This window comes from Pseudogymnoascus verrucosus, assembly GCF_001662655.1.
Source record: "Pseudogymnoascus verrucosus strain UAMH 10579 unplaced genomic scaffold scaffold_8, whole genome shotgun sequence".
In the NCBI taxonomy this organism is placed as follows: Eukaryota; Fungi; Ascomycota; class Leotiomycetes; order Thelebolales; family Thelebolaceae; genus Pseudogymnoascus; species Pseudogymnoascus verrucosus.
In genome coordinates, this window is record NW_017263659.1 from 192,608 (window position 1) to 216,026 (window position 23,419).

The window sequence follows — 23,419 nt, forward strand, 5'->3', positions numbered from 1 at the left end:
TAGAGCACAGCACTATTCCGTATGAACGGACGCAGCGTCGTGCCAATGGAGGGATATTCGTCTGTGCACGGCAAAAAGGTCCCCTGGATTATCCTAAATGGAAGCTCATAAGGGTAGTGGTGGGATACGGGGGGGTGACGGTGAGTGATGGGCAGCTGGCTGAGGTATATTGAGATCAAGAGGAGTATAATAGATCTGCAATGGTTTAATAGGTATGTATGTACGTTTATCTTGCAGCTATATCCGCATTCACGCAAGCTATCCTAATGTCGAACCAGCTTCCCCTTTTTCTCTCTCTCCCGGCGGTGTGCTGCTCAAAAGACGTTATTGCTGAACCTCAACATGCATACTCTGGTACTCTAGTATACGGCACACATCCCACACATACAATACGGACCGCAGTATTCGTGCTATGCATGGTGTACCCGTTCTCCGTATAATAGAGTACACCAGAGCACAGAAGACACAGTACTACGCTATACCGACGGCGTATTTTCTGGTGGACAGCTAGCAGTTCGTCACAAGAAACCAGGGGCCAAGCCGGGATGTGGGATGTGGAACGGGTCGGAGATAATAAAATGATGATGGGATGGGAAGGGAAGGGAAGACCCCGTTTCCCCTTATCCCGTGCTCTTGGTGCTGTTCCCGGTGTTGTTCCCGACTCCTTATCACTTGACACAGCATCATTGACGTACAGTACAGCATCGCAGGTATTTACTCGAATAGGTGGGTTATGTGAGATGCAGCGCACATCACTGTTTGCAGCTTGAAATTAGCACAAGAGACTGTGCGGCAGCTCCCACTTCGTCCCATCTTTATGGTTACTGGCGTGCGTAGTTGGTTAGAAGTATATATATATGCACGGTATAACGATATATATAGATGAGATTATAATATGTACAGCACAGCACAGAACATACGTATATACAGTAGCTGTAGCTTTTTGTGGGGGGCCAAATATACGGCGGATGGATACTGTTGTAATAATGTGGACAACGCTGGCTGGGCTGGAATGCACGTATCTTTATATAGATGGGATGAAATATAACACATCGCACGCATTGTAGACAGCGACAACTATGATGCAAGGAAGCTTCTTCTGACCTGTATCGCAAACAATGAGACCAATAGATGTAATATATCACCAGAATGCAAATTCATCCTGAACCTGTATACACTCCTCCCTTTTTTTCTTTTTCTTTTTTGACTCCATTCCAATGATCCTTCGCTCGTCATAACCTGCTAGCTAGTACTCTCGGCCATGCTAAATTCAGGGTCAGCCCATACCAACCTAAAGAATGTTCCCCCCATGTCTGCGCCACACTTCCATGTGGTACTTACGCACCACCTCAACGCTCAACCCACAGCTTCCTTCGCTGTCAGAGTGAGCCCTTCAATTTACTTCCATTCCTTCAGCTCCTCGTCACCAATTCCAAACCTCTGAGCATTCCTCACACGGCGTGCCGCATCCCTACCTCCACCTCGCCGACCAAGGCCACTCGTTGACTCGCTGGAGGACCAAGGCGCATAACATAAACCGCGATCACGTCCTGCGTAATATCCCGACGTGTACCGCGTTACAAGATCTTGATACATTTTCGGGATCAGCCTGATCCCCTCCGATTCAAAACCTCTCAAAAGAACCAAACCCTCAGTTGCATGGGAATCCGAAAAAAACAAACAAAACAGACTCCCTAAAATCACTTGAGCTTCTTCGCGCTCAACCTCAGCAGCCCATTGCCCACCATGGAGAACCCACCACCCAGAGACACCGACCAGCAGTTCTCAGAGACCCAGACCACGACTTCCCAGCGCCCTGAAAGCAGTGGGAGGATGTCCTCGAGCACTGGCGCACCTGCCGAGCTTGCGGCGGCGCCCAGCGGCAACGCGCCGGCTTCTGCGGCACCAGCACCAGCTGGCGGACTATACACGGAGCAAGTGCAAAACGTGGTCAATTCAGAGGTGAGTAACCCGCGCGCATGGTATGGGAACACCCCCCCAACTGACTTGCATTGATAGATTGGAGTCCAAGTTCTGTTGAACAGGCTCAAGCAGAGCGTTGCTTCAGCAAAGGTAAAGTTGCGCCGAGTCCGACAAACCAGTTCAATGAAGCTAACTCGCTCTCTCTATAGGAATTCGCCCTGTTCCTGCAAAAGAGGTCTAAGCTGGAAGAAGACCATTCGGTTGGGCTGCGCAAGATATCCAAGATTACACACGACAACCTCCGACGACCAGAGCACCGTCAAAACTCCTTCATCGCCTCTTACGATGAGGTAACCCGGATACAAGACCGCATGGCAGAAAACGGAGCGCAGTTTGCGGCCTCACTTCACCAGATGCACGAGGATATGCTTGAGATGGCAGCAAACATTGAACGGGGCCGAAAACATTGGAAGACCACGGGCCTATCAGCAGAGCAGCGCCTGGTTGACGCCGAGACGGCTATGCGGAAGGCGAAGGCTAAATATGATACCCTGGCAGAAGATTATGATCGTGCGCGAACTGGAGATCGCGCATCGACCAAGAAGTTTGGACTGAAGGGACCCAAATCTGCTGCCCAGCACGAGGAGGACCTGCTTCGCAAAACCCAAGCTGCTGACACGGAATATGCTTCTAAGGTCCAGACTGCTCAGTCCGTCCGCCACGAGCATCTGACTAAGGGGAGACCGGAGGCCGTGAAGGGCCTTCAGGATCTGATTAATGAGTGCGACTCCGCGTTAGTATTGCAGATGCAGAAATTTGGTAAGCTCTATAGGAATTTGGTTGCATGAGGATATACTGACATCAAGCAGCCGCATTCAACGAGAAGCTACTCCTCCACAACGGCATGAGCGTTAGTCCCCTGAAAGACCAAGCGGGCGAGGGTGGGAAGACAACACGCAGTTTGCGCGAGGCTATCCTGGATATTAACAATGAAGGCGACTTGAACTATTTCATCGCAAGTCACTCGTCTCAAGTCCCTCCTCGACCAGCTGAGATCAAGTACGAGCGTCATCCCGTGAGTACCCCCGCAAATCCACACCATCAACAACCATACTGATATTCGCAACACAGGTCATGGCACCATCTGCTCCCCCAGCCGCAGCAGCAGCACGCAGACAATCCGAAATCCCCCAAGGTTTCAACAGCTTCGCCTCCCGTCAAGGCACCACTGGCCCCGCCGCCGCCAGCACTCCGACCCAGCAATCCCCAATGGGCGCAGGAGGCCCCGGCTTCAACCAAGGTGGCCCACCACCACCCGCCGCCCAGCAGCAGCAACAGCAGCAGCCGCAGCAATACCAACAACACGAGCGCAGCTTCAGCCAAGGGCGTCCGCAGTCCCGCGATAACGGACCCCCCGGTCGCATGGGCAACGGAGGACCCGCCCCCGCACCAGCCTACAGCTCCGCCGGCGGACCACCCCAGCTGCAGACCCTCCCCTTCCAGACACCAGCTCCGCAAACGCATCCACTCCAGCAAAACACGCCGACGCACCAGCAAGGGCCACCTCAGCACTTGCAACAGCACCAGCAACAACAGTACGGGGCGCCACAACAGCAACAGCGCGGACCAGCAGCGATGGACCCAAGTAATCTCCCCCCGCTGAAACCGGTGTTCGGGATGAACCTGGAGCAGCTGTTCCAGCGCGACGGGTCGCCAATCCCGATGGTGGTGTATCAGTGTATACAGGCTGTTGATCTGTTTGGGCTGGAGGTGGAGGGGATTTATCGGGTTTCGGGGACGGCGGCGCATATTAATAAGATTAAGGCGATTTTTAACAATGGTGAGTTCCTCTTTCCCCTTTTTCCCTTTCCTGCTTTCCCACCGTCTTTCCTCCCACCCAAAACAACCGAAATAAGACAGAAGAAGACAGCAGAGGCTAACACCCCCCAGACTCATCCAAAGTCGACTTCCGCAACCCCGAAGCCTTCTTCCACGACGTCAACTCCGTCGCCGGCCTCCTAAAACAATTCTTCCGCGACCTCCCCGACCCCCTCCTCACCACCGCCCAATACGCCTCCTTCATCTCCGCCGCCCGCCTCGACGACGACATCGTCCGCCGCGACTCTCTCCACGCCATCATCAACGCCCTTCCCGACCCCAACTACGCTACTCTCCGAGCAGTGACGCTGCATCTTCATAGAGTTACGGAGGCGGCTAGTGTGAATAGGATGACGAGTAGTAATTTGGCGATTGTGTGGGGGCCGACGCTGATGGGGATGGGTGGGGTGGGGGGAGGGGCGATACAGGATGCGGGGTGGCAGGTTAGGGTTGTGCAGACGATTTTGGAGAATTGTTATCAGATTTTTGATGATGATTGAGTGAGCGGCAGCGCAGTAGGCGAGGTGCGGGGGGTGAGGAATGAAGGGGTGGAGGGGAGATGGGGAGAAGAGGGGTGAGGGCGGAAAGAAGGGAAGAAAAAGGGTTGGGATGATGGGATGATAATTTGAAGTGGTGGTTTTTATGGTGGTTGGTTGTTACAAAGAGTGATGCTTGTGTTATTGACCTGGAGTCGGTTTCTGTACGATAGGACGAACTTGTATGTCTAGTACGATTGATTTGTCTATCGACTATATTTCCCATGATCTTTATTTACCACCACATTCTGCCTTACCTGCCGGCACCTAGCTATCGTGTCAAAGCAAAAATTTCACTGTTGCTATCCCGTACTACTTCCAAAAAGTCCTGTTGTTTAAACTTGGCTCTACTGGCCACATGTGTTATGTGTCATTACTACATCCTCATTCTATCGTATCGTACGTATCATATCCATCATCACCGTCGCTATGCAAATCCCGCAACAATCCCATCACATCCGTACATACACCACCGCCAACAACAATAACACAATATAATAAAAAAACACACACCTCCCCCACACTCCTACTTCACCACAGCTACTCAAACACACCAGTGTTCCCTCTCCCTCCCCACCTCACCTCCTCGCCTGAAACAAACTCAAACTCAACGCCGCATCATTCTCCCCCACCAACGGCGTCGGCTCACTCAAACACTCCCACCTCCTCACCACGAACCCCTCCATCCTTCCGCGCTGATTAATCATCAACGTCCCCCCATTCCCACTTCCCCCACCATCCCCCCCTCCTCCGCCTGTCTCAAGCCCAAAAACATACCTCAACCCCGGATCCCCCAGCACAACTTCCTTCCCGCGCTCCGATAGGAAACGTCCACACTGCGCCCTCGCATCGTCGGGGAGTTCGTCCACCAAGAGGAGTGAGACGTCCAGGACGTGTTCAGATAGCGCGTCAGTGCCGGTATGCGCGTGTAGCGCTAACAGCAGCGCCGAGAGCGCCAGGAGGACGCGCGCGCGTACATCTGTTGCGGGCCTAGAAGACGGGAGGGTAGAAGCGTGCGTGGTTATGTATTCGAGCATCAAAGGTAACCACGTGGTAGTCTCGCTGTACGTGTCTGTGGTAGGTGGTTGCGACAGGGCGTGCGCAAGGTTATTAATCTTCTCCCCAATATCGAGGGCGGTGGTATTGCTGCCGAGGTTTTGGGTGCTATACGCCGTCGCGGAGATGACGAAGAGCATTCTCTTTGCGAGTGCTGGATCGGACGGCGGTTGAGGCGGGGCGGGGGAGTCGGAGGATGGGGGTTTGAAGGAGGGTATTGTGGAGAGGAGGGAGCGCTCGGCTCGGTCGCAGAGGTGTTGTGCGATTTGGGGGTCGAGGGTGGGGATTATTTTTGTCCAGGTTGGGTTGTTGTTTGCGAGGGCGGCGTCGACTGCTCTTTCGTAGGCTTCTAGACGTGATGTATCTGCCGCTGCTTCACTGCTTGAGCTGGGTGCCTCGGATGCTGAGAGGGAGCGTAGTGCGAGCTGGCAGAATGGTAGTGTAAGATCTGACGCTACGCCGAAGATCACCTCTATGCGCCTTGCGACAACTAAATCTTCAGGTCCTGTGGTAGTTGTCTTGAGATCTAAAAGACCGCGAAGGATGGCGCGAAGACAAGTGATAATATGAAGGTCTTGCGACTTTGCCAGCGGTGTGACGAATTCCTCTAGAACGCAGTCGAACTCGGTAAGAACAAGTCGCTGCAAGAACCTTCGGAATGCATCTCCCTGGCATAATAAGTTTACTGTAACATCGTTGTTGTCGATCGATGGCTCGGAAATCTCTATGGCGTTGCGGGCGATCTTCAGAATGGCCAAGTGGTCCTTGAATTGGGCTTGGGTCCGTCTAATATTCAACGTATAGGCGTCCTCGACAGACATGATGTCGCCATCGCGATAGGTGTTTAGGACTAGAGAAAGGCTTTCGAAGGCAATGCGACTTGTCATGAGCTTGTCGCTATCATCCCGTGTCTTTTGAACGCTCGAGACAGATGCCTTCAAGACGTCTTTGAAAGAGAGGCAACCTGCACTGATCAGCGGACCAAGCACATGGCTCAGATTAGGCCTGTCGCTTTTTAGGATCGTCTGCTCAACCCAAGGAGTGAGTAGATTGTCGAACTGCTTCGTATCAAAGGTTCGAAGGCGCTCGAGTATTGGACCATGTTTCTGCAGTCCTGAATCGGATTTCGCCCAAGACGCTTCCATCTGATTAATAAGAACTTGGAAGAGTCGTTTTAAAGTAGGAGCATCCATTGAAGTGCCACTGGACAACAGCTTATCAACCTCATCGGAAATATCGCCATCAGATTTCTGTAGTGCTTCGGCTACATGATCCGAGACAGGAGAGCAAGCATCAACAGCGGATCTGCGAACGCAACGAGCCACATCCCGTGATAGTTGCACGTGTACGTTCGCGGCATCTGGGATGGTCCCAGATAGCGCACACAGAGAGTGAAGCAAGGCGACAGATTCAGGGCCTTGGATAGCCCCCAGGCTGAATTGGCGCGAAACAAGCGTATCGAAGAGGTCGTTGAGTGCTCCAATCGCGGAAAAAGTGAGCCGGTGCATGTTAAGCGTGTCTGCTATGGAAGCTAAAATCTGGATGCTGCTGGAGCTCGAGACGAGCTTGAGAATATCGGCAAGCATCGAAAGGTCTTCGGTGGCTTCTAGAACGGCGCGGGTGAAGTTGAAATCCGCAACAGTGACTGTTGTTGCAGTTTCGTATTCTTGATCTGCTTTCCATTCTCCCATCTCCGAGGGCGACGTCTTAGTCATACGGAGATTGATTTGCTTTCGGAGTTGCAGTCCGAGTTCTGCCTTGACAGTGCGGCTGAGGTGTGTAATGTTCTGAACAACATCTGCCGTCGTTGGAGCCTCTTCTCCAGAAGGTGTCTTGCCATATAAGTTTGGGCTGCAACGCTCAAAAGCAAGAGACATATTATTAATAGTCTCAGTTTCATTGTCGACAGAAAATGAAGCACGATTAAGTAACGTCTTGCGAATCCTGAGTAGGTTTTCGGGAAGGTCGTGTACGGGCAACTCTGCAAGTAATCTCGTGACGCAAGGTCCGTCTGTGGCCACATCCTGGGACCCGTGGAGGCCACCTCGAGCAATTACCCACTGAATGTACTTGGAGACGCAGAAGTGGCCAGACCTTGCCAGTTCGGAAACTAAGTGGTATACTGCGTCGCCGGATACACCGGGCCCATTGCTCCGGAAGGTCAGGTAGTTCAAGACTGATTCGTCCACATCAATCCCATGTCGGCTCCACGTCCTCATAAGACGGGCAGCAACAAATGTCTTCATAAGACTTGGGCGAGCACAGGATGTGGCCCAATCAAAGAGAGTCTGAACCAATAGTGTTCGATCTCTCATCCCTTTCCAGCATTCTCGTGGCAGGTCCGGGGAGAATTGAACCGATAATGAGGCGTCGAGTAGGTCGATAACTCGGCGCCGTGAGTTCTGGGTTTCATCTCCACCGGAAGATCGAGACTTGAGACGAGCATTGCGACGGCTAATTGCGTCGAAAATCTGCGTCTCATCTGGTCCACCGGACGTATTGCACGCTTCTAATGTATCACTGTACTTTGGCCAGTGCGATAAGGCAATAAAACTTTCGGGGTTTGTTCTGACAGTCGCGGTGAGGATGTTTCCCACCCGCTCTATCAGGGGGAGTAATAGGTCTCGATCAGGACTCTCATGCGCCTGCACTTGTGTTAGTAGGCGAACATAAATAACACGGGGTATACGTACATCTTGGAGATTCGAGCATAGCGCTGCGACCACACGCCGAGCAGATTTACGATATCGTAGTATATCGGCCCAATACACTTCGGCTATCAATAACCAAATTGGTAGCCTCGTCAAGGGAGTGCTCTCCAACGACGACAGGAGCCAATCCAGATAATGTTCTGTATCCAGTAGTTGTTCCGAATACAGATGTGCAGAAAGTCGAATACTACCAATCGATTAGTATGAGCTGCTTAGAATAGCAGTGTGTAGACTTACGAATATAGGACTTTTGACTTCCAGTCCTTGTCCCCACCAGCTGCAACAACACCGTCGACAAACTGCTCTACACATACAGTCCAATCTCGAATCCACTTTGACTCGCCGCCCATTGCAAGAGCCCCCGGGACTCCCTTTCTCTTTGAGGCTCTGATTTCGTTTGCCCCCACACATTTAGCAAGCCACACCGCCCTTTCAGTCGGAACATTTTTCCTCGTGCATTGTTCCAACAACACCTTATTCTTGATGCCGTGCGGTATAGTTCTGCTGAGGCGTCGTAATGGTATTAATGGATTTGCTAAATCTCGCAACCAAGTTTCCCTCTTTGTATCTGTCAAGGTGACTCGAGGAGGTGGCTTGAACGATGGCGCAGCGGTAATTTGGGAGTGCTGCCTCCTCTGTCCCAAAACATGCGCAAATAGAGACCCAAGAGTTTGTAGGCCGTTTTTCTGTCGTAGTGAGGGGTATAATTGTTGTTTGGCGGACGCCGTCTCGTTCTGGCCTGTCTGGACCTTATCGAAATAGCCTTGTCGAATTACATTATCGTTGAAGCTGTCTTCATTGTGGGTACCTGTCCAGGGGAAGTAGTCCAAATGTCCTGTCTATGTTAGTGAAGTCTACTTAAAACGGGGTGGAATACATACCATTTGAAGGGTAGCTGGGCGCGTCTGGCGGCGGCTCCAACACATATGGCTTTGGACGAGTCTCCTTCTTTGGCGAGTTCCCTCCATCATGCGCTTTCTTTTGTATATGAGATACACCGCTCCGACCTGGCCTTGCCGGCATTGGTAATGGTAAATTCGCCGAACTCTTCTGAGGCGACCCAACCTGCTTCGGCGCATCTGATTGAGCCTCATGCCGCCTAAACGGAATCCTCTGTCTCGCCCGCTTCGGGAGAGGCATAACCGCGCCCGGCGTACCAGCCGGCGACGGCGACTCCATGCTAACTATATTTTGTTTCTGAGCCATCAGCCCCTCCACCCTCACCATCGACCCTCCCGGCTTCGACGGCTCCAGTCGCGGGGGCGCCGTCTCGGCGCCATCGGCTATCACTTCGACCGCACTACTGTCGCTCGCCCTCCCCGGCGACGGCTGCTGCTGGCTCTGCTGGAGATGGCTCCGCTGCTGGGCCTGCCTCTGCAACATGCCCGTGCCGCTCAGCGAGCGTTGGGGCGGGCGCGGGCCGGGCTGTGGTGGTCGGGTGCTCATCGCGGAGGCTGTACGTGATGCGCCATGCCTGTAATTGATGCGGTTTTTGGGATCACATAAATGGCGGGGAGCGCTTTGTCGGGTGTGAAAAGTGCCGAGTGCGTGTCTTGTGTGGTGGTGGTGTAATGGGGAGATCGCAGGTTGGTTTTGGACGTGATGATTCCGAAGATGGCGGCCACGACAATAGCGTAAGGCGCAAGGGCCCCGGAAGTGTGGGGGTTTTACTACGGCTCTAGAGCGATCCCCGAGGCCTAGTCTGTTGGTGGAAGGATCAACAACTGGGAAAAGTTGTTAAATGGGTAGTGTGTTTGATGGGTTCGGAGCAATTAGAGTGGGTGATATGTTATGTTATGTGATTGTGAAGTCTTGATATTGGGCTGGGTAACAGAGTATTTAGAGAGAGGCTTCTATTCGCAATTCACACTGGGCAGTTCACAAGAGGGCGACGATTGGGCGCGGCAATAAGTTGAGCTGGGGGGCCGATGGTGCGTGGATGGGGCGGATGGGTGGATGGGATGCTGGGGAATTGACGCTAAAGTGGGTGCACAGCCGTACTTGCCGTTTGGGGCTAATATTGGTGGTTTAGTGTGGGATTATTACCATAATGGGTTAGTATTTTGTTAGTATCTTGGGTATTTTGGTATTTCGGTAACTATCAAACAAATACAAGGTACTGTTATTTTACTTATTTTACTTATTTTACTTATCTGTTGTATTTTATGAGTGAGTTACCTACTGTAAAGTGACTTGCTGTAGGGGAAAAGATGCGTGTATGGAAGGTGCAGATGGGTGGGACACACAGGTAACAGGGTGAACCACGCAGGTTCTATTCCATGCAGCACTGTCACTCACTCACCCCTTCGATGACATATTCTTTTTGTTGTTGTTTATTCTGCAGTAAGGGAGATAGTTATATACCGTAGATATATAGGGATATATTGTATAGAAATATATGGGAATATATTACAATATCTACATATATCCGCGGACAGGCAGGTACGGAAAGTCATCCCGACTAACTACTATACTATACTGACTCGTTTATCGCGTGCACAAACTAGACTTGTACTGACACTTCCAATATATTGATTTTAGGGCCAGTTTATGTATCAGACAGATGTGAGGCATGAGGCACGGGCACCGGACACCGGGCACGTTATTCCACGGTCGGTACGTACTTCCGCGGGAACCATCACACGTTTACTAACTCTACTATCTCTAGTACTACCTCTTTTCGGTCTATTCCAACAAGGGTTCCCGAACAACTTTACGTGCATCGGGAGAAGCGGGTAAGACCGAGATTTCTCCCTCAACTTGGTCTGGTCTCTTGGGGTTTCGGGTGGTGTGGGTGTCTGCGTGTGTGAGATGATCGCCTGAGATTGCCTGTTCAACAACAACAAACTGCGGGTAGATAGGCCGCTTTTCGCTGTTTCGGACAATTTAACATCCAAAACCAACAACCACGTAACGTAACCAACCAACGTATCATGAAATTGAATAGAATATATCAGCTTAGCCACTGTACAGTTTCTATGTCATGCTTGTTCCCGCTTTTGCCTTTATGTTGGTTTTATTTATTGATACACCACAGGTATGCAAAGTACGATATATGGAGAGAATACACCAGATACAGTTTGTGATTGTGTATATATAGCCTAATCGTCACCTTATCTGCTGCTGACGTGACTTGTGTGAACCCGCCCTAACCCAAACGGGCCTACCTCGTCTCCGAATCTGGGGATCATCGGACTGCACACTTCCGCTGGGGTAATTGACACGACCAACGATTCCAGTGACGAGCTGCAACGATTTGACAATTCTCGACGCCCTTGCTCTAATACATAATTCAAAATGTCGGCCAAGAAGGATATGCGCAGGGAGGACCTGAGTGAGTGCTTTCATTCCAACAGGACACCATTGCGCTCGACTAACTCAAGCTCCAGTCATCCCCTACCAGCAGCCAGCCCCGAAGGAGGGTAGCTTGGGAGATATCGGGAGCACTCTGAGCAGCACGGTGCCAATGGCTGCCATGTTCACCAGGAACAAGTACATTGGATGGTATGAAGACCCCGCGAAGGATCTGAGGCGGCAGCTAACCATTGGATAGGGCCTCCGTCGTCATTGCACTTCAGAATTGGCTCTCAGAGAACCCAGACACCAAGGCTGCTGCATCGCAACCAGCGTATATGGGCGTCGGAATGTCCTGTAAGTTTTACTGAAACAAGACCACTGTCTTATAACTAACCGTGTGCCTCTCCCATCCAGTCTTGTCGCTTATCATCGTACGTATTACTCCATCCCACCTCCATAGAATCCTCACTGACAAACCACAGACCTACCTCCCAATGTTCCTCCCTCCCCCACCAACCTCAGGAGCATCAACACCCCCTCCCTCGTCGTAAGCCACGCGGCGGAACGACACGACGCTTGAGACGGCGGACGTACGAGCATAATCATGTACTTTACTGCATATATATTTTACCCACCCCCTTTTTGGAGAGAGATACAGCGGGCGGATCTACCAATACAATTACCGGGCCACTGTTGGGCGTCTCTGTGATACCGCCACGGAGATAGTATGGGTTGTCTCTTGCTGGCTGCTACTGTAGGTGGAGCGGAACGGAAGTTTGTACGACAAGGAGAGAGACATTGGGGATTATTGGGCGGGCTGGAGGTGGATGGCTTGAATCGGGTTCAGTGGGCGGACATCAAAAGCTAGCTTCAGGATTATATTATGAGCATTACTTCAGTTGACTCTTATCGCTCCCTATGCTGCTTTTTGTGGACACTCAGCTTAACGTGGGTCAGGGCAGTCACTTCAAGGCACTCACTTCCCAACCAGGCACTTCATCACGAGACACGGTTCCTCGACGTCACCAACTTCTACGATCATATTAGGGGTCCTCACATCCAGCCCTATATTTCACACCATAAAGAATCGGCCAGTCCGATCTTTCAAAGCCTAACCAGAGCCTCGTGAATCATGAAAGCTTGTATTCACACCTGCGCAGCCTCAAAAGACAAGTTACATGTACTTCTACTTGTAATGCGCTCCGTGGCGAACCTGTCATCGGGCCAGGTCCTTGTGGCAATCGCTAATCGCCTCCCATGAGTGGTTCGACGCCATTACTAAGCATCACACATGACTACTTGTCACAGTCGTATCATTCCTTCGGGAAGATGAGGCTTGTACTCGACTTGTCCACACTGGCGGTGATTTGGGAAAGATAGCTTGCGATAAGGCGCAATTTCTACTGTATGTGCAGGGTTAGGGAGGGTTGGGGAAGTGGACTAGATTCCCGCCGAGTAGTCTCCTAACATGCTTGATGTTGCTTATTGTCTCTAATCGTTGCTCTATGTTGCTCTCGTTGCTTTTTGTTGGTCTTGTTGCTGTAGGTCTTACACCAAAATACGTACACTACATACACTAACAATACATAATGCTGTGGTACATCTCACTTCCAGCCCTTCCACCACTTTCGTAGTTGGCTTGTTGGTTGTATCAATCATTCAGCTCTCACGTGATCAATACGACTCATCCCGAAAAAGGCAGTCGCTAACCTCAACAGGGTTTAGTGGGGGCTTCTACTGAGGCACCGGTTCTTGCACAAAGCCCCGCGCCTCCTCCATCTTCCTTCAACCTGTATTACTCTTCCTTCTTCCTCTACAACACCCCACGATCGGTCCCCAACGCATTCACATTCACATTCACATACCAAACCACTCACCTCTACTCTACTTAAACAGTTACAACAACTCTTTATCTCTTCATAAAGAAAGTCTTCGTCTCTGTGCAAAAACAACTTACATCAAAACCACACACTTGACAACCCCACCACCAAGACACCAACCCAAGGCTACCCAGGAACACTCGAGTTTATGTCAATCGAAAATCTCAAGACCTTTGGTGAGTTATACTTGCATCGATGAGTGCTTTCCATATCACGACTCGGCCTCGAGTTGTTTTATTCCAGAAACCGCCACTCGTCGTGCAGATGTCTCTGAAAAGAATAGGGCTAACCTTCATGCAGACCCCTTCGCCGAGGCAGACGAAGACACAGGAGAGACCAAACAGTCGCAGAATTACATTCACATTCGTATTCAGCGTACGTCCCTCACCTTCCTTTCTCTTGAGCTGTTCGCCGACGCCACCGGTGGTCGCACAAGCCAAGAAAACCCCGCTGTCCGCATCATCGGGGACAATATGCTGACATCCGTTTGCCACAGAGCGCAATGGTCGTAAAACTCTGACTACAGTTCAGGGATTGCCCAAGAAGTTTGACCAGAAGAAGATCCTCAAGGTCATCAAGAAGAAGTTCGGTGAGTTGCCACTCGTTCCTCCTCGACGATTTTACCCCGCCGTGGCGTGACTTGGGACGTTGGGCTAACATTATCACTAGCTTGCAATGGCACCATTGTCACGGACAATGAGATGGGAGAGGTGATCCAGCTCCAGGGAGACCAGCGCAAGGATGTGCAGGAATTCCTCACCGACAAGAAGGAAGGGCTGGAGCTTGATGTCAAGACCATCAAGGTAAGCTTCAACTTTACCAGATTTCCCCACATATTTGCCACTCAAATACTAACATATCAAAAAGGTCCACGGTTTCTAAGCCCATATATCCCAACCCCTCTCTGTCCCCTCGTTGCGAAGATCGACGACGGAAGTACCGCTAGCCCACCCCATGGTTACTTCTTGCCTGCTTCCAGACAAGTCTGGAGGCTTGATCCGTCGTTTAACGTTTGGGTTCGATTGGGAGGCGTTGGATGATACCCGTATTCTTTATTGAAAGAGAATACCCAAGAAATGGCATAACTTACTGGCTGAAAGCTTCGAGATTAGAGAGCTGAATTTGGTTTCTGATTGATTGCTTGATTGTCGACGACCTCTTTATATTACTTCTTTTGCTTTTTTGCTTCTGCAAAGATGTACCCTCACTGGAGACCATTCGGGCGAACCATTTGCGAGGTTTGAGACTGCCGCCCCCCTCGATTGATGACGAGAACCTGGTGATGGTTTGGCAATATACAATATGGTTTCACTATTTTGACTGTGCCTGATGACTCTTGAACGTGACTGTCGCTGACTGTGGCTGTGACTGTGAATTTATTATTAATTATTCGCCACCCCCTTCCCCTCAAAATTTCCGAAAGTCCTCTTCTCTAGCTGAGACTGTGAATGCCGTCTTCTTATTCATTCATATCCCCTCCCAACCTCTCCTCCTCAAAAACTGTCTAAGAGCCCAAACATAATGCTCCCAGAATACAAGAATTTCGCTAATCGTCCCAAAGTCGCACCCAAATCCCAAGCGTTGCTTCTCAACCATATCTTTGTCTAGTCGCACGCAGATCACCACCACAACAACTGCAACGAATACACTGCGTATATACACCCCTCTCCTCCCCCTCCTCCCCTCCCCTCCCCCCTTTCTCCCCTCTCCCTTTCTCCCCTCACCCCCCCCCAGTACCAGGTCCTATAACTCCCTCCCCACCGGCCCAAGCCCCGTCCGTCTAACAACCTTCTTCCCCACCTCCCACGCCCGTCCCAATAACTGGAATATCGGCGGGACAGGCATGGTATTCACCCGCGAGAGGTGCAGTTGGATGAGCAGAAGGGCCATGCTGGCAAAGGAGGCGAGGGAGAAGATGGAGATTGTCTCGCGGGTTTCGCGGCGGATGTTGATGTGCCGTTGGGTGGTGTGGTAGGCTACTGTTAGGGTCTTGGGGGGGTTAGCTTGGGTGTTCTTGGGGGGAGGGGGGAGGGGGGAGGGGAACGGTGGTTATGGAGAGAAGGGGAGGTGGGGGAGGGTATAATCGAGACGTACGCTGGCAATGCTTATCCAAGCCGGCAACAGCTGCCGTGGGTCTTCACTCCCGCCGGAGAGATAGAGGACCCATGATGTTATGTAGGCGTTTATAGAGTTAATCGTGAGGAGGCGGACGAGGGTTGCTTGGGGGGTGTAGTGGACGAGCCTGCGGGGGGTAAAAGTTAGCTAGGAACGAGAGGCCAGGATGGGGGAGGCGGGAAGGGGGGAAGTGGAAGGGGGAAAGGGAGAGAATGGAGGGGAAGGGACGTACCAACGCGACATGAGGCAGTCCGTGAAAAAGAACGATAGGTAAGCTGATGCACCACACTGTAATCGCAAACTGTTAGCTTCCTGTCCATCCAACAAACGGTGAGCCCACGGCCTCCCGCAGTTGCATATGCAACCCGCACCAACAGCACCCATCTCCAACGTCCTTCCCCACCTCCCTCACACCACCACATATCTCTCAGGACAGGAAATCACTCACCCAAAGTAACGCCAAAAACACCTCCGTAACTCTAAACCTCCTCTCCACGCTCCAAACCCCCCCCTCTCCCTCCTCCCCTTCAACCATCACCTCCCCCACAAACGTCAACAGACATCTCAGCCCCCACCATGCTGCCGGGAGGGTACTGAGCCCGCGACAGATGAGGAGCGGGATATGCCAGTGTGTGTTCACGCCTAGGAGGACGGCGATGGAGGGGTGGAGGACTGATCGGCGGCGGGTGTCCTGACGGGGGTCCTGCCGGCTGGTGGGGGCGGTTGGTTTTTGTTTCGAGGGTTGGTGGGGGGGTTTGCTGCTGGTGGTGGTGGAGAGGGGGAGGCCGGCGGCGGCGTGGTTCGAGTAGGGGGGTGTGGGCGTGGTGGGCGGTTGAGTGATGGGCGGGGAGGGGCGCGAGGGGAAAGGCATATGATGCGGCGCCAGAGGGTTGGGGATTACGGCATGTGCTGCCGCATTGCAGGTTTAGGTGTTGGTGGGAGGATGGTAGGGAGGTGGTTCCAAGGTGCTGGAGGTTGGGTTGACGTTTGTGTTCTGTTGTCAGTCTGTACTAGACCGTTGACACAGTGATTTCTTTTGGGGGAGTGGCAGAATCGTGAAATGCGTTGCGTAAATTTCACAAAGGTCAGTTAAACCATAGGATCCTGGTCATGTGTGTCAGTTGCATTTTAATTGAGCATTGGGAATTGAGAGTTAGTGAACAGATGGTTGTACACGCGCCAGACCGCACTGCGCGGCAGCCAGTCATGTTGCAGCGCGCCAGTTACATCTGTGGAGAATGCTATGTCACATCACCCTCCTAAGCGCTGGCGATTGCACCCCTGTCAACGCAAATAGAGAGCCAGATAAATTGTTACAGTAACTTTTAGTTGCCATCGGCTTGTGAAGCTGGATATGAAGCTGCTAGAGTTAGTATATTAGCTGTATTTCTTTCAGAATCGGGGTTATATTGTTATGGCCCTTAATTAGTCTGGGTCTCATCTTCCGGCCCTCTATGGTGAGGTTCTCCTACCCGCCGGTTGGTGAACCCCCGCGTAACCAGCCCCTCGGTATCCTTTGCTTTCGTAGGCCTTTAATTGCCAGCCACTCGACTGAACTGAACTGCGACCACCATGGATAGGTACATAAGCGAGTTGGTGTGCGGATGTTAGGCCTTCTATTAACTAACCCAACGCCCACAACTGCGACACCACCCCCTCTGCGTCTCGCGCCGGCGTTGTCCCCGCCATACATTTGAATTCAGTTTCGTCTCTACAACTATATCCTACTTGTCTTTGCCTGCCTTTGATTTTAGCGACCTTATATGCTCTATTTAGAATATACGGCGTCATAGGCGGGTGGGTGTACTATTGTCCTTCTAAATCAGTTTAGATCTGTCTGGAGTTGAACCACTTCGAGTATTCACGAGCCAACGACAATGCGGATCGCTTGTCTACAATTTGCGCCTCAGCTTGGAGATGTCGACCAAAACCTCAATCGAGCAGATGCTGTCTTAAGCAAGGCGAACCCAAAGAATATCGACCTTCTCGTGTTGCCAGAGTTAGCGTTCTCCGGTTAGTCAACGTTCTCTTCTATATTTCAGCCTTGCGGATTGAGCCTACTTGATTATAAACTGACTGTTTATAGGCTATAACTTTAAATCATTAAAAGATATAGCCCCCTTCCTTGAACCGACAGCAGCTGGCATTAGTTCTCTATGGGCAAGGACAACAGCCTTAAAATACGACTGTGTGGTGACTGTTGGATACCCAGAGAAGGTGGACATAACACCAAAATGGCCAGCGTAAGTTATTCGAGTGTTAGAAACCAACCGTAACAATTTGACTAACCGTCACTCACTCAGGTCTCCAGAATACTACAGCTCTGCAATTACAGTGAACAAGGAAGGGGAAACAATCGCAAACTATAGGAAGTCGTTCCTGTATTATACAGATGAAACATGGGCGTTAGAAGGACCTGATGGATTTTATGATGGCGTGGTTGAAGGACTTGGGAACGTCGCTATGGGGATATGTAAGTGGCCAACCAAATCATTTGAACGTGAGTTCTAAGAAGCTGTTTATGAATATATGTGCTAACTATGTTTAAACCAGGCATGGATCTGAAGTAAGTTGAGAAGTTAAGACACGTCGATTCTCCTAACACATTTACAGTCCTTATAAGTTTGAAGCACCATGGAGCGCTTGGGAATTTGCGTATCACATTTTACACCGGCAAGCTAACATTGCTATTATCGCCATGGCCTGGGTAACAAGAGAAGATGCAAGATCATACAGCAGAACCCCGAAAGAGCCGGACATGGAAACACTTGCATACTGGGTGGCGAGGCTAGAGCCCCTAATCCGGTGCGAGGACGATGGCGAGATTATTATAGTGCTAGCGAATCGCACCGGTGTCGAAGGCGATGCTGTATACGCTGGTACTAGCGCTGTTCTTGGGATTCAAAGTGGCGAGGTAAAACTATATGGTGTCCTTGGCCGTGGAGAACGTGAGCTTCTTGTGGTCGATACTTCCAATAGACCACAAGCAAAGCTTGTTAGTGATCCCTCTATTCCAGCACGCACCAGAGGGCCAGCTGGACCACTGAGTGGAGGGACCAGCATGCTTGGTGAACACCGGAACGAGTCCTGTGACTCACGTGCGTCCAAAGGAATTCAGAGCTCCTTCGATCCACTGATAGAACCCGAGGACATTCAACCCAGCATTGACGAGATTCTTGCAGGGGGTATTTCAATGTCGCCAGTCGAACCTCTTTCCGCTCACGTTTTCTTCGGCTCCAACCCAACGAAACCAGTAGATAGGCATCCATTGAAATCGACAGCAGCAGAAAATATGCCAGATGGGTCACAAATCTTGAAGTCGAGTAAAGATGAGACCTATCAGGCCCTCAAATCCGCCGTGAACGGCATAAACCGCAAAGATAGCTCGACACCTTCTCCTGAAGCTGATCGCTTTGAACGCCCCTCAAGCCCGAAATCACGCAATGCGAGTAGAACACGACAGGCGGTGCACCAAGAGCAAGCGCTATACACGCATGATCTTGCAGGCGTGGAACTACAGACGAAACGTGCAACCAGCAGGAATGGGATGGGAGGCGTCGAGATGACCAGAGGGCCTGTACCTGGACAGGCGCTGAATTCTTCGAGCCATGCTATGGATATCATTTCAGGCAGTGACCATGAAGGCACAGAAAGTCTGGTCCCTCCCGTAGCATCCGAGATTGGCCTACGGCCCAAGAGTACTGGGTGGTGATATTGGTTATTTACGACACAGCGGGACATTATTTGCATCTGATGCCAGCCTTTTGCATGCTGATCCTCTAATGATGAGTTTGGAGCATGGAGTATTAGTTTGGTACGCCAAATAGCACAATGTGGTAAGGGTTTACAGGGGCTGCATTGACATGGTTCTTGATCTCGTACGGGCTGGGGAAGGGTAACAAGGAATTTATCACTACAAGGAGAATACTTTCATTATTGATTTCCAAGCAATAGTTGCTCTAGGGGCTTTGTTTTGTGGTGGAGGTGGAACGTATGAATAGTAGAACGAGACAGGCTTCCCTGCCTTAGGAGTCTCCCGTAGCCGTCCAGGAATCAATGATGCATCACTTCCATCCTCGCATGCTTTAACTTTTTTATTTAATGATCTCACATATGCATGTCACGTAGCATAGTTCTGTGCCTCAAGTAACCGGGCTCTTATTCCTTTATGGTATGGCTCAGTCATTTCGTCCCATGCAATGCAAATGACCCCAGACCTACCACAGACCCCAAGCAAAACCCAAGTATAACCGAGTCGACGACGCAATGTAACTAAATAAACGTCTCGTAGGCACTGGAAATAGTTAGACATTTGAAGAAACAAGTCCCAAAAGAGATTGACATACACTGGGACGACAGTTTCTGGGATGTTGTCCTTGCATGAAATCGTCCTTGCCTCACGGGGCATCGCCGGCTGCCTCTTCAAGTGGACGTGGGTGCCGTCGGCCTTTGACTTCTTCTTGAGCTCGGCGTTGGCCTTGACGCGGCGGACGAACTCTTCTCTCGAACGGGAAAGAGACACATGCTCGATGCGCAGGTTGACGCGCTTCTCGATATAACGGTGCTTGACCTTCTTGTAGATGATAACTCCGACGGCGCTCTTGGTAACGTTGTACACAACACCGGTCTTTCCGTGGTAAACCTTGTGTGGCATACTATTTGTGAGTTAGAAACAAATTCTCGCCCTGTACGGTCCCTCTGGCCCATATTGTTCCCCCGAATGCCAATGCCACTCACCCCTTTTGAACAGCACCGTTGGCCTTGATATCCACGATGTCTCCGACTTTGTATTGTCTCAAGTATGTGGACAGCTTGATCATTCCCTGGCCAGAATATTAGTATCGCATCGTTCTATATTTATCGAGCTGTTGAATCGCACCTTCTTCTTGAAGTCACGGCTGAACGCATAGCGCGTGCCAGCTCTAAGACCAGCTGGATGACCCATTTTGACGGCGTTACTGAAGGGGTTGTCGTGGGTTTGGTCGGAATTGTCGCTGTCGCTGGAACCGTTGGTGATGCTGTTTCTCGAATTCACAAGACTCTTTGGGTGGGCGAAAACCCTGGGTCTTAGCCCGAACGGGTTAGGGCCACTAAAATCGCACACTCAATTAAGCGAGGATCCACCAATTTCTACGAACGTTCAACAATCCCAGAGCGAACGTGAATTGAGAAGTGTCAACCAACTTTTTCTTCGACAAACAGCAAAATGGCGCCGTAAGTTCTCTTGCTTGCCTCAATCATTCCCAGATTGCCATAAAGATCTGAAGCTGACATGGAACAATAGACGCTCGTACTCGAAGACCTACAAGGTCCCAAGGCGTCCTTTCGAGTCTGCTCGTCTGTATGTACACTCCGGCCACTGAACATGAGCGTGCTCTGTTCATGTCGTTTGTCAATCGACTGACCCCGTTTCAGTGACTCCGAATTGAAGACCGTTGGAGAGTATGGTCTGCGCAACAAGCGCGAGGTGTGGCGCGTGCTGCTCACCCTCTCGAAGATCCGTCGTGCTGCCCGGTACGTGCATACTACAACGATAATTATACTGGAAGCTAATTCATCGCGATAGTCAACTTTTGACCTTGGACGAGAAGGACCCAAAGCGCCTTTTCGAGGGTAACGCTCTGATTCGCCGTCTCGTTCGCGTCGGTGTCCTCGACGAGTCCCGCATGAAGCTCGATTACGTTTTGGCCCTTAAGGTCGAGGATTTCCTGGAGCGCCGTCTTCAGACTTGCGTCTACAAGCTTGGCCTTGCCAAGTCCATTCACCACGCCCGTGTTCTCATCCGCCAAAGACACATCCGTGTTGGCAAGCAAATCGTCAACGTTCCATCTTTCGTTGTCCGCCTCGACTCCCAGAAGCACATCGATTTCGCTTTGAACTCGCCATTCGGCGGTGGCCGCCCTGGCCGTGTCCGTCGCAAGAAGGCGAAGGCTGCGGAGGAGAAGAACGGTGGAGATGATGCTGAGGAGGATGAGGAGTAAATCAAGACTCATGTTATATGTGGGTTTTAGCCATTGCGCGGAACTTTAGGCACTGCTCATCTGGAATCGACTGTAATATCAGTTCGAGGAGTTAGCAAAATATCCAACGAAGGCTTCATCAAAATTCCACGTTTTCCATGGTCAGCCTAAATAGCTTCTGACCTTTTATATCTCAAGTGATTTTCCATACAACGCCAGTAGACCACCTGGCGGCGTAGACCAATATGGTGGGTGACCATGATCAGCTTTATGACGGGATTGTTCTGGTGTAAACGTATAAATTCATTGCTGCATTTGCAGACCACCTACATGTTTTTGGCGGTCATATTAACATTTTTCTATTTACTAATCCCAATCACCAGCTGCTCCAACTGTTCCTGCTTCATACAACTGTGATATGGTTCACAAATAGAGCGAAACACTTATCTAATATACACTGATAAGAGCGCCTTTCAGATTGCATTTTATTCCTGGGTGGGCTTCTTAGACTCCGAACAGCTCACCATGGCACTCCTCAACGACTGACGCTAAATATATCCAGAATTACACCCCGGCATTTAAATTACAAAAGCTTATCCTTGCCTAGTAGGTGAGCCATGGGGTCGTTTGGAGCTGCCCGTTTCCGCCGATACTCGTCCATATCCTCTTCTGTCACATCGCCTTTCATCTCCTCCAATGTGCGCTTCTTCGTAGCATCTTGGCTTGCTGGGTCCTTGTTGGCTGATGCTTCCGCTTCCGACTCAGCGCGTTCCGGCCGGCCGGTTATTTTCAAGGGCGCAGCTTCTCTTTCAAGAGCCCCGCCAGTACGAAGATGATCTGCTTCGTGGAACGCCGCCTTCCCTGCTTCGCCTGTGCAGTAGCTATTCTTGACTATTGAATGACAACAAGCATAGCCCCATTTGAAATTTGACCACCAGCTACCCCATACAGCAGCATGGTTATTAATTAAAACATCTTCCGCATATTTTGATTTTGCTACTGCTTTCGGTGCCCCTTTAAGTGCGCCGGTTTCGTCGTACTCAACAAATCTTTCGGACTCGGTAACAGCAGTGTCGCGAAGGCCTTCGGGTACAGTACTTCCTGAAGCACCGTACTTCTCCTCTAGCATCTTCTTTTGAAGCAATCGCTTCTTCTCAGCCTCTTCACGCTCCTTTCTCCTATAATATTCGCCAGAGGTGGGGTTTGCTTGGAGATGCTGCTTTGTATCGCCAGCCTTTTCTTGAGACTCCCAGGCATATTTCTGTGCCTTCTCAAACTCCGCAGCGTCGCCAGATGATCTCATAAACCCTTCCTCTGCCACGAGTGCAGCGGCAGTATCTGCTGTTGCTCCACTATCCACCATGGACCTTGTCTTAGGGTCATATTTTGCAGAGTCTAAATCGAGGTTCAGTAAATATTTTGCGGTATCCTCTCGAATGCGCAACTGTCTCGTCGATGTGCTTTGGTGCCTTCCCATGTCGGATTCCTCCGCGTACTTTGCGCCGTCATCAGCTCCAGTTTCTCCTTCGTCTGCTGCTTCATTTGCCACGGATTTCGTCCTCAACTCTTCTAACTGGGCATATTCCTCGATAACCGTCTTATACTCCTTCGAGTCATATCCATTCCAACGATCTCGCTTTGCATCCCAACCCAGATTGACATCTTGTATAACTTCATCGGCTTGGATGTCGAGCCCTGTCCACTTTGCGCCTTTCGCCCTTGGCCGACTAAGGCACTCCTTCGTCTTATGTGTTATAGACCCGCAGTTCTCGCATGCACCCTTCCTAAACTTTGTCGCCGCAGGGCCTAGCTTTTTGCCTCTATCATACCACTTTGACTGGTCGGATTGCGCCTTCTGTAGCCGCTGGTGTTCGAGGTAGTCGTTCTGGTCATCTTCCCCAATGTAGAATGGCTTTTTGGAGATGAAAGACGGGATATATTCGTTGGCTTCTTTCGAAGCAGCGGATGGCGCCGGAGGCTTAAGTGGCTGAGTTCCGGCAGGTGGCATTTTTAAGGAGATATGTCTGAGTCTGGGTTCAAACTGCCTCGTCGTGTATTTGTCG

General features: G+C 50.9%; 9 protein-coding genes across 9 annotated transcripts; 5 read left to right on the plus strand and 4 right to left on the minus strand.

Annotated features, from left to right (window-relative positions):
- Window positions 1–1,347: 1,347 nt before the first annotated feature.
- VE01_02590 (uncharacterized protein) lies at window positions 1,348–4,301 on the plus strand (the record flags this gene model as incomplete). Its single annotated transcript, XM_018272098.2, has 6 exons — window positions 1,348–1,962; window positions 2,020–2,073; window positions 2,133–2,742; window positions 2,793–2,998; window positions 3,055–3,763; window positions 3,874–4,301. The coding sequence occupies exons 1-6, from the start codon at window positions 1,747–1,749 to the stop codon at window positions 4,299–4,301; spliced, it is 2,223 nt and encodes a 740-aa protein (XP_018132952.1). The 5' UTR covers window positions 1,348–1,746.
- A 276-nt stretch (window positions 4,302–4,577) lies between these two features.
- Window positions 4,578–9,981, minus strand: SRB8 (RNA polymerase II mediator complex subunit). Its single transcript, XM_018272099.2, has 4 exons — window positions 8,986–9,981; window positions 8,342–8,939; window positions 8,087–8,291; window positions 4,578–8,038 (listed from the first exon to the last, which is right to left on the minus strand). The coding sequence occupies exons 1-4, from the start codon at window positions 9,548–9,550 to the stop codon at window positions 4,916–4,918; spliced, it is 4,491 nt and encodes a 1,496-aa protein (XP_018132951.1). The 5' UTR covers window positions 9,551–9,981; the 3' UTR covers window positions 4,578–4,915.
- Window positions 9,982–11,401: 1,420 nt separating this feature from the next.
- VE01_02592 (uncharacterized protein) lies at window positions 11,402–12,300 on the plus strand (the record flags this gene model as incomplete). The annotated part of the gene is made up of 4 exons (XM_059463454.1): window positions 11,402–11,438; window positions 11,494–11,608; window positions 11,658–11,832; window positions 11,884–12,300. The coding sequence occupies 3 exons, from the start codon at window positions 11,402–11,404 to the stop codon at window positions 11,767–11,769; spliced, it is 264 nt and encodes an 87-aa protein (XP_059319925.1). The 3' UTR covers window positions 11,770–11,832; window positions 11,884–12,300.
- A 1,129-nt stretch (window positions 12,301–13,429) lies between these two features.
- Window positions 13,430–14,163, plus strand: SUI1 (Eukaryotic translation initiation factor eIF-1; the record flags this gene model as incomplete). The annotated part of the gene is made up of 5 exons (XM_018272101.1): window positions 13,430–13,457; window positions 13,582–13,656; window positions 13,778–13,870; window positions 13,951–14,084; window positions 14,149–14,163. The coding sequence occupies 5 exons, from the start codon at window positions 13,430–13,432 to the stop codon at window positions 14,161–14,163; spliced, it is 345 nt and encodes a 114-aa protein (XP_018132953.1).
- Window positions 14,164–15,009: 846 nt separating this feature from the next.
- On the minus strand, window positions 15,010–16,789 carry VE01_02594 (uncharacterized protein). Its single transcript, XM_018272102.2, has 4 exons — window positions 15,845–16,789; window positions 15,629–15,684; window positions 15,376–15,523; window positions 15,010–15,270 (listed from the first exon to the last, which is right to left on the minus strand). Exons 1-4 carry the CDS (start codon window positions 16,265–16,267, stop codon window positions 15,025–15,027), a joined length of 873 nt encoding a protein of 290 aa, XP_018132956.2. The 5' UTR covers window positions 16,268–16,789; the 3' UTR covers window positions 15,010–15,024.
- A 137-nt stretch (window positions 16,790–16,926) lies between these two features.
- Window positions 16,927–19,464, plus strand: NTA1_2 (Carbon-nitrogen hydrolase). Its single transcript, XM_018272103.2, has 5 exons — window positions 16,927–17,409; window positions 17,483–17,639; window positions 17,700–17,869; window positions 17,950–17,962; window positions 18,010–19,464. The coding sequence occupies exons 1-5, from the start codon at window positions 17,274–17,276 to the stop codon at window positions 19,106–19,108; spliced, it is 1,575 nt and encodes a 524-aa protein (XP_018132955.1). The 5' UTR covers window positions 16,927–17,273; the 3' UTR covers window positions 19,109–19,464.
- RPL21A (ribosomal protein L21A) lies at window positions 19,354–20,496 on the minus strand. Its single transcript, XM_018272104.2, has 4 exons — window positions 20,276–20,496; window positions 20,134–20,219; window positions 19,743–20,051; window positions 19,354–19,690 (listed from the first exon to the last, which is right to left on the minus strand). Exons 1-4 carry the CDS (start codon window positions 20,339–20,341, stop codon window positions 19,669–19,671), a joined length of 483 nt encoding a protein of 160 aa, XP_018132958.1. The 5' UTR covers window positions 20,342–20,496; the 3' UTR covers window positions 19,354–19,668.
- A 106-nt stretch (window positions 20,497–20,602) lies between these two features.
- RPS9 (40S ribosomal protein S9) lies at window positions 20,603–21,517 on the plus strand (the record flags this gene model as incomplete). The annotated part of the gene is made up of 4 exons (XM_018272105.2): window positions 20,603–20,610; window positions 20,681–20,737; window positions 20,812–20,910; window positions 20,963–21,517. 4 exons carry the CDS (start codon window positions 20,603–20,605, stop codon window positions 21,375–21,377), a joined length of 579 nt encoding a protein of 192 aa, XP_018132957.1. The 3' UTR covers window positions 21,378–21,517.
- On the minus strand, window positions 21,504–23,408 carry SLU7 (mRNA splicing protein). The gene has a single exon (XM_018272106.2). It carries the CDS (start codon window positions 23,362–23,364, stop codon window positions 21,940–21,942), a length of 1,425 nt encoding a protein of 474 aa, XP_018132950.1. The 5' UTR covers window positions 23,365–23,408; the 3' UTR covers window positions 21,504–21,939.
- Between the last annotated feature and the right edge of the window lie 11 nt (window positions 23,409–23,419).